Genomic DNA, 17,358 nt, shown 5'->3' on the forward strand with positions numbered 1-17,358 from the left:
ATGGTTGCTCTGGTGAGGATCTCTCGAGCTTTATTTCCTGGTTGACTGTAACCTGGGGGGATATCGTCCAACCTGGTGCAGGGTGGACCTACTGAACTTTGACTGACCTGAGGAAAATGAAAAGGTGATAATTCGTGAAGGAATTGCTAATTAACTTGAAGCAACGATTTGTATGGTGCTTGCAATCTTGTGACAATGAAATGATTCGAAATGTTTGCCTTGATTATGAAATGAATGAACTCCATGACAGAGGTCCGGCCTGGTCGTGTCATGATTTATTCGACCGTGAACCGGGCTCTGGAGCATGTATTGAAATGAGGCAACTGAAAACATTGGTGCTCCCGGGACGAATCGGTGCCTGTTTGATGCATCTGGATTCCAATCGGAGCGCAGTATGAAATGAAATGAGAGAAATGATTATTTTGACCGAGGCTCGAATTGGTTGTGCCGTGTTTGCGACTGGCAACTAACCGAGCTCTGGTATAGGTATGAAATGCGATCGGAACCAGCGATGCATTCCGTGACGAATCGGTGCACCTCAGATGCGACTGGTTTCGAAACGGTGATGCGTTGTGGGAGTGAAATGGTAGAAATTGCATGACAGAGATATGGATCAATCCCCCGATGTCTGCGACTAGCTATGATCCGGACTCTGGAGCATGTATCAGAAATGAGGCCGAGCCCTGGGGCACGCCGTAATGAATCGGTGCATCGAAGATGCGACTGGATTCGAAACGGAGCGCGGTAAGTGCGGATGTAGCATATCGTTTACCATGACGGAGGCTCGAATCGGTCGTGCTGTTGTAGCGACTGACTGCGAATCGGACTCCGGAGCATGTACTGAAATGTGGCCAATCCTGGGTACGCCGAGACGAATCGGTGCATTTCCATGCGACTGAATTCATGTCGGAACGTGATACGTGAAAATGAAATGATAACCATGACAGAGGTACGAATGACTGATAAAACGTAACTCTGGAGCATGTATAGAAATGAGGCCAATCCTGGGGCACGCCGAGACGAATCGGTGCATTTTCATGCGACTGAATTCATGTCGGAACGTGATACGTGGAAATGAAATGATAACCATGACAGAGGTACGAATGACTGATAAAACGTAACTCTGGAGCATGTATAGAAATGAGGCCAATCCTGGGGCACGCCGAGACGAATCGGTGCATTTTCAGGCGACTGAATTCATGTCGGAACGTGATACATGGAAATGAAATGATAACCATGGCAGAGGTACAATTGACTGACAATAACGTAACTCTGGAGCATGTATAGAAATGAGGCCGTAATAACTGGGGCACACCGGAACGAATCGGCGCATCTTTTGGTGCGACTGGATTCGAATCGGAGCGCTGTAGGTGACTGAAATGAGAAATGATTTGAAATGTCAGAAATGAGTTTAGAAATGTTTCAGAAATGAGAAATGATTGGTATCGAACTAACTTGATTTGATAAATTGCAAATTGCGACTGGCTATGGCTGTCTACCGATACCGACATGCTAGAAATGAAGCGACGTCTGCGTCGCAGTGCTGTCGAAATGGTAACATATCGAAAGTACGAGCGATATACATTGCAGTTTGTGAAATGCGAGTGAACGAAAATTTGAAATCACGGTTTAGTGACATGATATGAAAACGAAAAGTCCGACGGGACCTTACCTGCGACAGCCAAGCCAGACGCGTGGTACAAACTACGAACGGAAAACGCGGACTTCGAAGGTTTTGAGTACGGAATATCGAATACGGGAACTTGCGAGGCAAGAACTTGCGAACGCTGGTATATCGAATAGTCGGCCTAGTGACGTATATCGCGCACAGGAAACCGACAAGCACCACAGGTGAGCGGGCTGCTTAAGTACCCCCCGGGCTCCTCCCATAAATTCAGGCCACCATACTGGCCTTCCTACATATAATTACTATTATTATTATTATACAGGTTTTATATAGCGCCAACAGTTTGCGCAGCGCTTAACAAAATAAAGGCAGACATTACAGTTACATTACAATTTAGTACAAGAGGAATCAGAGGGCCCTGCTCATTAGAGCTTACAATCTTAAAAGGAAGGGTCGATTGATACAAAAGGTAATAGCTGTGGGGGGATGAGCTGATGGAGGAAGTAAAACAGTGTTAGTTAGAAGCAGGATAAGCTTCTTTAAAGAGAAGTGTTTTCAGGGATCATCTAAAGATGGATAGATTAGGGGACAGTCGGACAGATTTGGGTAGGGAGTTCCAAAGGATGGGAGAAGCTCTGGAGAAATCCTGGAGGCGAGCATGGGAGGAGGTGACAAGGGAGCTAGAGAGTAGGAGGTCTTGGAAGAACCGAAGAGAGTGGCTTGGTTGGTATTTTGGGACTAGGTTAGTGATGTAGCTGGGGGCAGAGTTATGGATGGCTTTGTAAATTATTGTTAGTACTTTGAATATATATATATATATATATATATATATATATATATATATATATATATATATATATACAGTATCTCACAAAAGTGAGTACACTCTCACATTTTTGTAAATATTTTGTTCTATCTTTTCATGTGACAATACTGAAGAAATGACACTTTGCTACAATGTAAAGTAGTGAGTGTACAGCTTGTATAACAGTGTAAATTTGCTGTCCCCTCAAAATAACTCAACACACAGCCATTAATGTCTAAACCGCTGGCAACAAAAGTGAGTACACCCCTAAGTGAAAATGTCCAAATTGTCATTATTTTGTGTGGCCACCATTATTTTCCAGCACTGCCTTAACCCTCTTGAGCATGGAGTTCACCAGAGCTTCACAGGTTACCACTGGAGTCCTCTTCCACTCCTCCATGATGACATCACGGAGCTGGTAGATGTTAGAGACCTTGTGCTCCTCCACCTTCCGTTTGAGGATGTCCCACAGATGATCAATAGGGTTTAGGTCTGGAGACATTCTTGGCCAGTCCATCACCTTTACCCTCAGCTTCTTTAGCAAGGCCGTGGTCGTCTTGGAGGTGTGTTTGGGGTCGTTATCATGTTGGAATACTGCCCTGCAGCCCAGTCTTTGAAGGGAGGGGATCATGCTCTGCTTCACTATGTCACAGTACATGTTGGCATTCATGGTTCCCTCAATGATCTGTAGCTCCTCAGTGTCGGCAGAACTCATGCAGCTCCAGACCATGACACTCCCACCACCATGCTTGACTGTAGGCAAGACACACCGCTAAATAAGCAAATGTAGGATTAAAGACCTAACATTAAAATGTGACAATTTTCTATGTTAGAAGAAATATATAGAAATGTTAATTGTACTTCAGTAAACGAAAAATGGACCTCTTGCTCTGAATTCCTCCTGAAAAATAGCGGTGTCCTTTCTCGGTAGGCATATGCGATTCATTTAGTTACACATTGAAATTCGGACAAAATTTTTGTTTCTGAAATATTCAGGTGTATCGGAACTTCTGAATCGCAAAAGTAACGGAGTTCAGCAAATCCAAAATAATTTATAACGAAGCAACTAATTCATTTGTATTCATTTATTTCATTCGGACCTTCTGTTAATGTCTGAAGCATCCGAAATTAGTAACAACATAACGAATGAGTCCAAGGTGATTTGGATCCATTTTGTTTTTATGTTGCATCAACATTTTTCATTATTGTAAAAAAAATAAATAAATATGAAATGGAAACATATTGCAATAAATATAGTAAGGTGTAAACGTGAAATAATATGATTTCTACTTATTGTGTTTGAGTTGGATGGAGGACGGATCGATCGGATTCTCCAATTCATTACATAACCAATAAATCCAAAATGTATTTTGTTCCATTCCTTATGTTACGATTCAGAGATTCTGATGGACTCATCCCTATCCAACCCAAACAGAGTGCATAAGTAATCTCCCGAAATAACCAATTAATAAAACAAATAGAGCCAATCTTCTGAAATAACTTCCAAAATACAAATAGATTTGGAACAAGGAATGAACTAAATTAATCCAAATATACAAAATTAATTCTGAAAATGAATCATTCTAACATAACAAATATGTCGAAACAAAACGATTTAACCACTTGACCTCCGGAAAATTTACCCCGCCTCATGACCAGGCCATTTTTTGCTATTCAGCGATGCATTCCTTTTTTTCCCTCACAAATAGAGCTTTCTTTTGGTGGTATTTGATCACCTCGGCGGTTTTTATTTTTTGCGCTATAAACAAAAGCAGAGCAACAATTTTGAAAAAAATACAATATCTTTTACTTTTTGCTATAATAAATATCCCAATTTAAAAAATAATTATTTTCCTCAGTTTAGGCCGATATGTATTCTTCTACATATCTTTGGTAAAAAAGAGCGACTATTTTGAAAAAAAAAACAATATTTTGTACTTTCTGCTATAAAACATATGAATAAAAAAAATAAAAAAATTGAATTTCTTCATAAATTTAGATTAATATTAGTCTATAATATAAAACATAGTCTAATATAAAATATATGAATAAAAAAAAATAAAAAATGTAATTTCTTCATAAATTTAGACTAATATTAGACATATATATATATATATTAATAATAGACATATTTTTGGTAAAAAAAAAAATTCTAATAAGCGTATATTGTTTGGTTTGCACAAAAGTCATAGCGTCTACAAACTATGGTATATATACAAAATTTTTTATTTTACTTATTTGTTTATACTAGTAATGGCGGTGATCAGGGACTTATATTGGGACTGTGATATTGCAGTGGACAATTGTACACTAACTGACACTTTTTGGGGGCCAGTGACACTAATACAGCGATCAGTGCTACAAATATGCACTGTCACTGTACTAATGAGACTGGCATCTGACCGTTGGTTCGGGTATTTGGTTGCCGTTGACACGCTGTGTATATCAGCCTGTGTGTACTTGGAGAGTGGGTAGGTATTTTGCATGCTCGGGTTTGTCTCCTCCCTCCCTAATCCCTTTGGTCCAGTCTTTACGGGTACTCCTGTTGGGTGTGTCACGGGTGGGGTCCATGGAAATGAGCAGCTGAGTCAGAACCATCTTGTGCATGCTCAGTGGTGGCGGCGTACCACTCGATGACATTGTGTAGCTGCGTGTGGGTTTTTAGCGGGCGGTGGAGGCATTTAGGGAGGGCAGTGAGGAAGGCGGCAGTCTGGTACCTTAGGGCATGGAGGTTTGAGCTTCAGAATGATATAGGTGAGAGGTACAACAGGGAGAGCATTGAATTTCTGGAATGGGTGTAGGCGGGTGCAGGTGGTGCTCAACCATCGCAGCATTGCAATTGGAGAGGAAGTCAAGAGGAACATGATTCCTCTATGGTTTCCTGGATCTCTGGGGGTTCTTTCCAATTGGATGCTTCTGCCCCATGTGACTCTGTTAGCCATCTTGGATAAGGCAGAGCTTATTTAAGGCCCTGACTCCCAGGCTTGGTGTGCATTTCGCATGTGGGTAGTATAGGGACAGGTCTGACAGGGACAGTAATAGCGGTAGGGAGAGGTTTCTGATGAGTAGAAAAATTTATAGAGTAGAAAAAGATCAGGGACACACTATTCTTCCTGGAAGCCTACCCTGTGTGGACACAAACCAGCCAGGCTGCATTCTATCCTTTGAGACAGATGCGGAGCTTCCAAGACCTTCTGAGAGTGCACCTGGTCGGGTTGTCTCCCTGCCGTGTACTTGTATTTTATTGGACTTTACTACAATACAGTTCTGCCATTGCATCTGGTCTCCAAGTGTTTACTGCCACCGGACCACGCTGCACCTCCCCACCTGACTCTGCATAAGGCACCCTTATTGGTTCTCCTTTCTTTTTGTATCCAGTTAGCTGCAGATACCTCCCGCAGTGGTTGATGATGGTGGGCTTGTTACCAATAGGCTGGGTACAGCTAAGCAAACTCTAGAATATATATGATGATTTTTATGTTGCCACTTAGTGGGCTTTAATGTCTTCTACAGGTTTTTATGGTGTATACCCTAATGCCGTGTACACACGACCGGACTTTTTCGGTATCAAATGTCCGACGGTCTTTCTAACGGACTTTCGGCGGAGTTACGGCGGAGTTCCGTCAAATCGGATTAGTCTACACACGATCACAACAAAGTCCGACGGATTCGACCGCGATGATGTACAACCGGACTAGAATAAGGAAGTTCATAGCCAGTAGCCAATAGCTGCCCTTGTGTTGTTGTTTGTCCATCGGACTAGCATACCGACGAACTGACTTTTCGACCGGACTCAAATCCGTCGGAAAGATTTGAAACATGTTCTATTTCTAAAGTCCGTCTGATTTTTCGACAGCAAAGGTCCGATGAAGCCCACACACGATCGAATTGTCCGGCGGATTCGTTCCATCGGACCTTTGCTGTCGAGAAGTCCAGTCGTGTGTACACGGCATTACCGGTATATTGAAGAGGTAGAAGCTTTGTATCAGTGCCCTCTTACTTGGGTAAGCAATGTTGGATTGCGAGGAAAGATTAAGGTGTGTTTCTAGGCCCCTTTTCATGTACAGTATACTGTATATCAGGGGTAAGCAACCTCGGCCCTCCAGCTGTTTTGAAGCTACAAGTCCCATGAGACATTGCAAGACAGCGTGAGGACGTCATAGGACGAAACGTGCGTAGAGTGGGGCAGGGATGCTGACGACAACGCGTGTAGTGGTTGGAGCCCGCGGTGTGTGACGCAACCGGGGTGGAACGACTTTTGGAGCTGAGCGTGTACTCCCTAGTGCCGGGTAGGCACTTGGAACATGTGAGTGCAATATTCTTTGTTTTAATAAAGCCTGCTGAAACTTTTTTACACTATGGGAAGCCTCCCCTCTTCTTTCTTCTTACTTGCTCCAAATGGAATGATGTCATGAGACTTTAACTACTTCAGCCCCGGAAGATTTTCCTCCTTAATGACCGTGCCATTTTTTGCGATACGGCACTGCGTCATTTTAACTGACAATTGCGCGACGTCCTTTTTTTCCCACAAATAAAGCTTTCTTTTGGTGGTATTTGATGACCCCTGCGTTTTTTTGAGTTTTTTTGCACTATAGACAAAAAAAGAGCAACAATTTTGAAAAAACAAACAACAATATTCTTTACTTTTTGCTATAATAAATACCCCCCCAAAAAAAACAAAAACAAATTTCTTCATCTGTTTAGGGCAATATGTATTCTTCTACATATTTTTGGTATAAAAAAATCGCAATAAGCGTATATTGATTGTTTTGCGCAAAAGTTATAGCGTCTACAAAATAGGGGATAGATTTATGGCATTTTTATTTATTTAATTTTTTTTTTACTAGTAATGGCGGTGATCTGCGATTTTTAGCGGGACTGCGACATTGCGGTGCACAGATCGGGCACTTTCTTTGGGACCATTGACATTTATACAGCAATCAGAGCTATAAAAATGCACTGATTACCATGTAAATGTCACTGGTAGGAAAGGGGTTAACACTAGGGGGCGATCAAGGGGTTAAATGTGTTCCCTAGGGATTGTTTCTAACTGTAGAGGGATTGGACTGACTGGAGGAGGAGACATATCGCTGTTTGTAATTACTACGAACAGCAGATCTGTCTCTCCTCTCCTGTCAGAAAGGGGATTTGTGTGTTTACACACACAAATCCCCGTTCTGGCTCTCGTGCCCGCGATCGCGGGTGGCTGGCGGTCTTTGCGCCCTCCGGCCACACGCATCGGGTCCCCCTGCCTGCTATGGCTCTCAAAGGAGCCAACATACGGGTACGGCGATTCGCGGGAACGAGACATTTTGCTGACGTATATGTACGTGAGCTGATCGGCAAGTAGTTATTTGATGAATAGACTGAAGGAGCACTAGGAGAGATCAAGTTTTTTTGCTGGTTTATAATCTTACCAGCTGATCCATTTGGTGAGTTTTACCTAGTGAGATTGGCGAAGGACTCACGCTGTGGTTGAAGCACTTAGTGATTTCTGTGGAAACACTTGAGCATTTTTGCACTAGATATTTGTATTTTTGCACATAATTTGTTTGCACTATTATATTTTTTGCTCTTTATTCTTTGCACTTTATTTGCATTTTTGCACAGTAATGAAATTAATTACGAGCATTATATTGATTTTGCATTGTTTGGTTTCACTTTATTTATAACACAGTATTGAATACGTTTGTAGGGTGTGATGAGTTGCGCTAGCCTGCCTGGTATTTAATCACCCCTGGGTTTTTTATTTTTCGCTATATAAACAAAAAAAGACCGAAATATAGAAAAAATTACATGTTTTTCTTCATTTCTGTTATAAAATTTAGCAAATAAATAATAGTTTTTCATAAATTTAAACTAAACTTTACTCTGCTACATTTCTTTGGTGAAAATAACCCAATTCAGTGTGTAATATTTAGTCTGTAGGAAAGTTATAGAGTCCACAAACTATGGAATATATAGCTGAAAATGTGTCAATCCTGATGTACTGACGGCGATCTCATTTCTTGAGACCCGAAAAAGCCAGAAGAGTACAAATATCCCCAAATGACCCCTTTTTTGGAAAGTAGGCAGTCCAAGGTATTTAGTAAGAGGCAAAACCCTAGGGTCACCAAATCTCAGAACTAACATTTTTCACTGGGCCCACAGCTTCATATTGGCGGTCATCCTGGGGACCACAAGACTATCAAAATACATACACAAAAAATATATGGGACTTTAACCACCTCAATACCGGGCACTTACACCCCCCTTCCTGCCCAGGCCATTTTTTCAGCTTTCAGCGCTGTCACGCTTTGAATGACAATTGCACGGTCATGCTACACTGTAACCATGTGAAATTGTTATCATTTTATTCACACAAACAGAGCTTTCTTTTGGTGGTATTTAATCATTCCTGGGTTTTTTATTTTTTCCTAAAAAAAAAAAAAAGTCCAAAAATTTTGAAAAAAAGAGATTTTCTTAGTTTCTGTCAGTAAATTTTGTAAATAAGTAATTTTTCTCCTTCACTGATGGGCGCTGATGAGGCGGTACTGATGAGGTGGCACTTATGGACACTTATGAGGCGGCACTTATGGGCACTGATTAGGTGGCACTGATGAGGAGGCACGAATATACCACACTAATGGGCACTGATAGGTGGCACTGATATGTGGCACTGATGAGCACTGATAGGCGGCACTGATGGGTGGCATTGGTGGGCACTGGGCACAGATAGGCAGCACTGGTGGGCACAGATAGGCGGCACTGGTGGGCACAGATAGGCGACACGGATGGGTGGCAGTGATAGGCACTGATGGACATTGATGGGTGGCATTCATTGGCAGCATTGATGAGCACCAGTGATGGGCATTGATGGGCAGCACTGATAGCCAGCACTGACTGGCATCACTGATGGCCACTGATTGCTGGCACTTGTGGGCACTGGTTGCTGGCACTTGTGGGCACAGATTGGTGCCAATTGTGGGCACTGGTTGGCACTGATTTCTGGCAGTGGCATTGCTGGCACTTATTTGTAATCAGGGCACTGATGATCAGTGCCCTGATTACATCCCTAGTGGTCCTCTGTGAGGAGATGCCGCTGATCGGCTCTCCTCTCCGAATACTCTGTCCGTGTGAGGCGAGGAGCGACGTTTACCGGCATCTCTGTATTTACATGTGACCGGCTGTGATTGGACACACCCAATCACATGGTTAAAGAGCCGCAGCCGGGGCTTTTTACACAGATCGGGGTCGCGCCGTGTCCTAGCATCATGCCGCGGCCGCGATCGCCACGCTGCGCGCCCCCTGGGGGAACGGGAAAGCGGTCATTCTGGAGGGACGTCATATGTAGGAGAGAGGAGTGGGGCCTTGCGCATGCGCAGTAGGGTTCCCGGTGTGAAGCCGTAAGGCTACACTGCCGGGTTTCCTTACCCGCAATGGCGGTGGCAGCACCGGACAGCTGATGGAAACATCAGCTGCGGGTGCCGACATCGCGGGACTCCAGGGCAGGTAAGTGTCCTATTGTTAAAAGCCAGCAGCTGCAGTATGTGTAGCTGCTGGCTGTTAATTTTTTTTTTTGCCGGAACACCGCTTTAAGTACAGTATGCACCCCTGGAAGTATTCAGTACCAATAGCACAAAATTATCAGTTAAAAAGTTACATTTTGATTACACAAAATACAGTATATTAAAAAAACACATCCACGGCCCTCTAACAGAATAGTATCTTTCTATTTACAATAATAGATAAAACAAATGTAACACCATAGGAAGCTTAAAAATCCTAATTCAGTTCAGTCAACGCATTTCACTGTATTTCCGCTTCTTCAGGACTGAAACTTAAGCACAGGGCTGGCACCACCATAACTCTGCTTAGACTTGAGGGGGTGCAATAAAATCCGAATCCTCAGCCACTTGCTGGGGATTCAGACTTTTAAAATATCTGTCTCATATCTCCCATCTGGGTTCTTAACAAAGTCCCGATGTCCCTGCAAATCCCAGCCGCATCCCGCACTCCTGCTGCCTGTCACATTCGGGTACAGGCAGAGGCAGAAGAGATGCTGACTGCTTCCGACACCAAGCTGCAGGGAGCGCATGTGGTGTGAGAGCCTCTTCTGTCTCTACATTGTCAGGCTGCCAAGGTGGTGGAGAGCCCAAATCCTCTGCTGTTACTCCTTCCCTGTTCTGGACCCAGCCTCCCTCCTGGTTTGCTGTAGTTTCTACCTTGTCCTGTGGGTGGAGAGCCTGGTCAGGCTGCTGGAGAATATAGCTCTGACTGAGAGCTTTTGCAGCCATGTGGAGGTGGGTCTGGAGAGTTCCTTGGTTTGAGGGGCCCAGCAGCAAGGTAAGAGCTGTGGCACGTTCCTTAGCTTACTGACAGTACTGTGTCTCACCTCTCCCATACCTGCAGAACATCTCTCCTCACATGTGATGTTCTGCAGGGCTGGGAGAAGGGAGACAGGCCACCAGGGTTTACTTCCTCTTTAAGAAACCTTAGATTTAGCACAAAATAAATTCACTAACTGTACACACTGCTCCCCCTTTCCCCTGCACATGTCCCACTGATACACACTGTCCCCATTTTCCTCTGCACACACGCTGTCCTCCCCTACACACTGCTTACCCTCTGCACACAGTGTCCCCTTTTTCTCTGCACACATGGTCCCCTCCCACACTTCTCCTCTCTGTACAATCCCCCCACCCCAGTCCCCAGTCCAGTCACACTGCCCCCCACCTCCCACCAGTACACATTTCCCTCTCTGTGTAAACACTGCCCCAAACTCATTGCCCCCCTGCATACAATGGGGGTAAGAGTGATAAGAGGGAGCCATTGTGGGTTTTACTTCCTCTTTATTTCCCTGCAAAGGTAAAGCATAATGGGCTACTATCATAATAGCCCATTATGTGTCACTTACCTGAAACCGAAGCCCGCAATGTCACCGTTGTCCCCACTAGCAGGGAGCATCCATCTTTGCCCCTCTTCCTTCCGGGGCAGCGAACTCCGGCTCTGTGACTGGCCGGAGTCGCAAGAGGTCACTCCCGCGTATGCGCGCGGAAGCAGCCAGTCACGGCATGACCCCTATTACAAACAGCATGATCTGCCCTTTCCAAAGTGTACAAGCGCCGATGACATCGGCGCTCGGCTTTTTCATAAATATCTCCTAAACCGTAGAGGTTTAGGAGATATTTCGAGCACCAACAGGTAAGCCTTAATATAGGCTTACCTGTAGGTAAAAGTGGTTGTACAGGGTGTACAACCACTTTAATTGTTTCTAATCAGAATCTACATTGTATTAAAGTGATTGTAAACCTCTGATTGACACTTTTATCTATAGGTAAGCCTAGAATAAGGCTTACCTATAGGTAGTGGAAATATCTCCTAAACGTGCTCCGTTTAAGAGATATTCACCTTGTAGTGCACCAATTATGTCCATTATTGGGCCCTTTGGGTCTGGTATGAATATTAAGGGGAACCCCGCACCAAAATGTAAAAAATTGCGTGGGGGTCCCCCCAAAATCCACACCAGGCCCTCCAGGTCTGGTAAGGATTTTAAGGGGAACCCCGTGACAAAATAAAAAAAATGGCATGGGGTCCCCTCCAAAATCAATATCACACCCTTATCTGAGCACGCAACCTGGCAGGCTGAACCGTGCCATGCTACATGACCTCAACATGGGGAGGGTGTTTTGGGGTACCCCCCAAAACACCTTGTCCCCATGTTGATGGGGACAAGGGCCTCTTCCCCACAACCCTTGCCCGGTGGTTGTGGGGGTTTGCGGGTGGGGGGCTTATCGAATCTGGAAGCCCCCTTTAACAAGGGGACCTCCAGATCCTGCCCCCCCATGTAAATGGGTATCAGGTACATTGTACTCCTACACATTCACCAAAAAATGTGTCAAAATGGTAAAAATGACTGTAGATAGTTTGAGACAAGTCCTTTACTAAAAAAAAAAAAAAAAGTGTCCCACGATGTAAATCCATCTTCGCTGATGGACTGAGAAAAAAAATGAAAAAAAACCCCGGAGAAACTCGGCCTCCGTGGGAGGCGTCTCACGACTGCAGGCTTTTTGCAATGACAGCTGTTATATAGCTGAGGGCGGGGCCACCTGGTGACGTAAAAGGGTTACCCCTGCCCCTTCTGATGTCTGGTGACATCACGTAACATCAGAGGGGGGCAGGGTCACCCGTTTAGGTCATTGGGTGGCCCCCCTCAGCTATATAACAGCTGTCATTGCAAAAAGCCTGCAGTCGGCGGGAGCCTCCCATTGAGGCGGAGTATTTCCCTTTTTTTTTCTTGGGTCATCGGCGCTGTCATCGAAGATGGATGGACATCGCAGGACACTTTTTTTTTTAATAAAGGACTCGTCCCAAACTGTCTCCTCTCATTTTTACTATTTTGACACTTTTTTTGGTGAATGAGTAGGGGTACAATGTACCCGATACCCATTCACTAAGGGGAGACCGGGATCTGGGGGTCCCCTTTTTAAATGGTGCTTCCAGATTGCGATAAGCCCCCTGCCCACAGACCCCCACAACCACCGGATAGGGGTTGTGGGGATGAGGCCCTTGTCCCCATCAACATGGGGACAAGGTGTTTTGGGGGGACCCCAAAACACCCTCCCCATGTTGAGGGCATATGGTCTGGTACGGTTCAGGAGGGGGGGGCGCTTTCTCATCCCCCCTCTTTTGCTGCAGCCTGCCAGGTTGCATGCTCGGATAAGGGTCTGATATGGATTTTAGGAGGGGGCCCCATGTCATTTTATTGTTATTTTGCCACGGGGTTCCCCTTAAAATTCATACCAGACCTGGAGGGCCTGGTATGGATTTTGGGGGGACCCCATGCCATTTTTTTTTCATTTTGGCGTGGGGTTCCCCTTTAAATCCATACCAGACCTGAAGGGCCCTGGTATGCATTTTGGGGGGGACCCCCACGACATTTAAAAAAAAAACTGGCACGGGGTTCCCCTTAAAATCCATACCAGACCCAAAGGGCCTGGTAATGGACTGGGGGGGACCCATACCTTTTTTTTTTCAATGATTTTTATCTATATTGCTGGAATCCGGCAATACATTACAGCTGCAAGCAGTTTTAAAGCGGAGTTCCACACAAAAATTAAACTTCCGCTTTTCGGAGAAGGGTGCAGATACCTGTATAATACAGGTATTTGCACCCACTTCTGGGCATAGACCCCCCCCCCGGGGGGTCTACGCCACTTCCCGTCCCCCCACTGTCTGCTGGGAGACACACGGGTCCCAGAGACAGCAGGGACCATTCGGATTGCGCAGCGCGACTCGCGCATGCGCAGTAGGGAACCAGGAAGTGAAGCCGCAAGATGGCAGCGACAGCATCCGAGGACTGAGGGGCGGTTCGGCCTCGGGTGTCGACATCGCGGGTGCCCTGGACAGGTAAGTGTTCTTATTTTAAAAGTCAGCAGCTGCAGTATTTGTAGCTGCTGACTGTAAAAAAAAAATTCAGCGGACCTCCACTTTAAATTACATTTTTTACTTTACAAATATCATTTGGCTACTCTCATTCATATCATTTACTAAAGGAAAATCCACACTGCACTAAAGTGCACTGCAAGTACACTTGAAAGTGCACTTGTATGTGCAGTCACTGTAGATCGCAGTAGATCTGAGGGGAAGCTCTGAAATGAGGGGAAGCTCTGCTGATTTTATCATCCAATCATGTGCAAGCAAAAATGCTGTTTTTTATTTTCCTTGCATGTCCCCCTCAGATCTACAGCGACTGCACTTCCAAGTGCACTTGCATTGCACTTCCAAGTGCAAAGTGGATTTGCCTTTTCGTAAGTGCAAACTACAAGTGCAAAGTGTACTTGAAATTGCACTGAAAGTGCACTTGGAAGTGCAGTCGCTGTAAATCTGAAGGGTAGATCTGAAATGAGGGGAAGCTCTGCTGATTTTATCATCCAATCATGTGCAAGCTTAAATGCTGTTTTTTATTTCCCTTGCATGTCCCCCTCAGATCTACAGCGACTGCACTTCCATGTGCACTTTCAGTGCAATTTTAAGTGCACTTTGCACTTGTAGTTTGCACTTGTAGTGCAAAGTGGATTTTCCTTAAGTAAATAACCCCCCCAGTGTGGGGCGTGGACTCAGCCCCCTGAGCCATGATTGATACCCTGCATTTGGCCAACCATGGCTCTCACAGCAGAGTGTGCTGTGATTGGCAAAAAGCATGCAGGTCAGGTGCATGCTTTGGCCAATCAGCAGCCATCAATGCACTGCGATCTCACAGTGCAATGACAGTCTCGCCGTTCATTATGGGGCATTCCGCGGGCTCTCGAATTTCCCGTGAACGCCCCATAATGTTTGGTATTCAGCAAACGGGCAAACACCTGATGTTCGAGTCGAACTTACGTTGGACTTAAACATCGGCTCATCCCTAATTTAGTCTAGGGCAGCCTTTCTCAACTTTTTCAACACAGAGGAATCCTTAAAATAAGTTTCTGGTCTTCTGATACATTAGTGTGATGGTCAGTGGAAAGAATGCTCCTTACTCAAGGAACCCCTAGCAACCTCTGGAGGAACCCTAGGGTTCCATGAAACCTAGTTTAAAAACCTTGAAGTCGTCCATCAAATGTGCTCCAATTTTTACATAGATAGAGTAGGGAATGTGGTTTGAATCATTCACCTCTCTATCACCTCCCAAAAATGCCCTCATTTTAAATAAACAGAGGAAATTTTAAATATTTTTAAAACAAATTTCCACACATATTGTTAAAGTTTTAGTCCTCCCACAACTGAAATTTAGTCTGGAGCAGCCTTTCTCAAACGTTTCAACGCAGAGGAACCCTTGAAATAGGTTTCCGGTCTCAGGGAACCCCTGCTAAAAATGACTATATCTACATCTCATGATATACAGTATTAGTGTGATGGTCAGTGGGAAGAACGCTCCTTACACTTGCGGTCATTGGGAAGAATTACCCCCTTACCGATAGCTACAAAGATCAATGGTGTCAGTGGGAACTTATCTGAGTGGCAGAAATTGCTCATTGTTCAAGGAACCCCTAGCAACCTCTGGAGGAAATCTAGGGTTCCATGGAGAAATCCTGGTCTAGGGGTTAGGGAGCTATGTGAAAAACTTTATTAGTCATTATTTGTGGCTTACGTGAGCTTCTTTTTTGCTGTACGACTGACTTTGTACAACTTGACCAATCATAGTTCTTTGAAATGAGGATAATGAGGGCCCACTAATATCCTGGGAGCATTTAGACCCTTGCAGTGTTGGAGGTGCCCCACTTCAAGGTTACATTTTGCAGTAATCCAGAGTTCAGCTTAAGCCACGTGCACATGTGTTGAACTAAGCACAAGCACTAAAATCGCATGCAGGCTTTAGCTTTTTTAAATCTGCAACTTTCTATCAAATAATGCTGGTGACCCGGCCATGAAGTTCTTTGTTGAGGCTGTGTTCATGCTCCTAATGGAGACTACAAATGGCTGTGCCATTAAACATTACATGGGCACAGTCTACCATTGTCCCTTTTAGGAAGGCAGTCCAGAGCAATGATCTGCTGCCCACACTAGAGTGAGTGCATGTATTCAAGAAGTATCTATCACTGGGCTAAAAAACAAAACAAAAATGAAAGCAAAATAGTTAACAGTAATATCTGAAAAAGAGCAATTTTTATTGTAAACTGTGTTAACAGACTAAATGTCATCTAGTTAGGGTTTAGACCTTCTATAAAGTAGTATTTTACTCATATTAATGTTCATGTTTTTGCAGTAATTGCAATATAACCCTTTTCACCTCCTGGTTCCTCAGACTATAGATAAGAGGATTCAGCATTGGGGTCACCATTGCATAGAAGACAGAAGCCACTTTGTTTTGTTTTTCTAAGTGGTTAGAAGAGGGGTGTAAGTAAGTGATGAAAACAGTCACATAAAATATTGTAGCGCACATTAGATGGGATGAGCATGTACTAAATGCTTTCTGTTGACCCTTGCTGGATTTAATCTGTAGAATGGCCAATATAATAAGAGTATAAGAGACCAGGATGGTTGTCAATGTGCTTACTGTGCCAACACATACAAAGAACACAGTTAAAATGTCACAAGAACGAGTATCTGAACAAGACAATTTGAGGATTGGTGGGATGTCACAATAGAAATGATCCAACAGGTTTGGACCACAATACTGCAGAGTGAACAAACAGCTGGTTGATGATGTTGACTGCACAATGCTAAATAAGAAAGCAGCGAGAATCATCCCCTGACATTTCTTCTTGGTCATTATCGTGACATAGTGGAGCGGATGACAGATTGCAACATATCGATCATATGCCATGCTCGTCAGGACAAAGACCTCCGTACTTGCCAGACCAGCAAAGAAGCATAGCTGAAGGGCACAGCCAATGAAAGAGATCTGCTTCTTCTCAGACAGGAGGTCAGACAACATTTTGGGTGTAACCGCTGAAGAGTAGAAGAGGTCCACCATGGACAAGTAGTTCAAGAAGTAGTACATTGGAGTGTAAAGGCTGGGAGAGATATGAACAATTACCATCATCCCAACATTTCCAAGTATGGTCACCATGTAGACAAACAAAAAGAACACAAAGAGAAATGGAACAAGTTTTTCATTATCAGTTAAACCAGAGAACTCAAACATGGCTACTTGCGTCTTATTTTTTCCCATATCCATAGAGCTTTTGCCCTGTTATGGCTGAAATAAAAAAAAAAATGTCTTTCTTTATTCTAAGAAAATAAAGGTAATTTACAGAATAATTTATTTAAAGTTAAAGTCTGCCCACTAAACTACCCACCCTGGTATTACTTCCACTATTATACTTGACAGCTTCCCGCTGTCAATGGTTGTTAAGGACGCCAGTGGGTGCAGGCACTACTGGGTTCTTAACAGCCAGTGATCTCATCAGCCCTATTCAACTACATGGCCAATCCTCAGCCATGTAAGAAAATGGGGAAG

At 44.1% G+C, this 17,358-nt stretch overlaps 1 protein-coding gene across 1 annotated transcript; it reads right to left on the reverse strand.

Annotated features, from left to right (window-relative positions):
• Nucleotides 1–16,140: 16,140 nt before the first annotated feature.
• On the reverse strand, nucleotides 16,141–17,079 carry LOC141134849 (olfactory receptor 5AR1-like). Its single transcript, XM_073624283.1, has one exon. It carries the CDS (start codon nucleotides 17,074–17,076, stop codon nucleotides 16,141–16,143), a length of 936 nt encoding a protein of 311 aa, XP_073480384.1. The 5' UTR covers nucleotides 17,077–17,079.
• Between the last annotated feature and the right edge of the window lie 279 nt (nucleotides 17,080–17,358).

This window comes from Aquarana catesbeiana, linkage group LG03 (genome assembly GCF_042186555.1).
Source record: "Aquarana catesbeiana isolate 2022-GZ linkage group LG03, ASM4218655v1, whole genome shotgun sequence".
Lineage (NCBI taxonomy): Eukaryota > Metazoa > Chordata > Amphibia > Anura > Ranidae > Aquarana > Aquarana catesbeiana.

Bases quoted from the DNA above. Each gene is read 5' to 3' on its own strand.
- LOC141134849 (XM_073624283.1), bottom strand. From the start codon at position 17,076: ATGGATATGGGAAAAAATAAGACGCAAGTAGCCATGTTTGAGTTCTCT.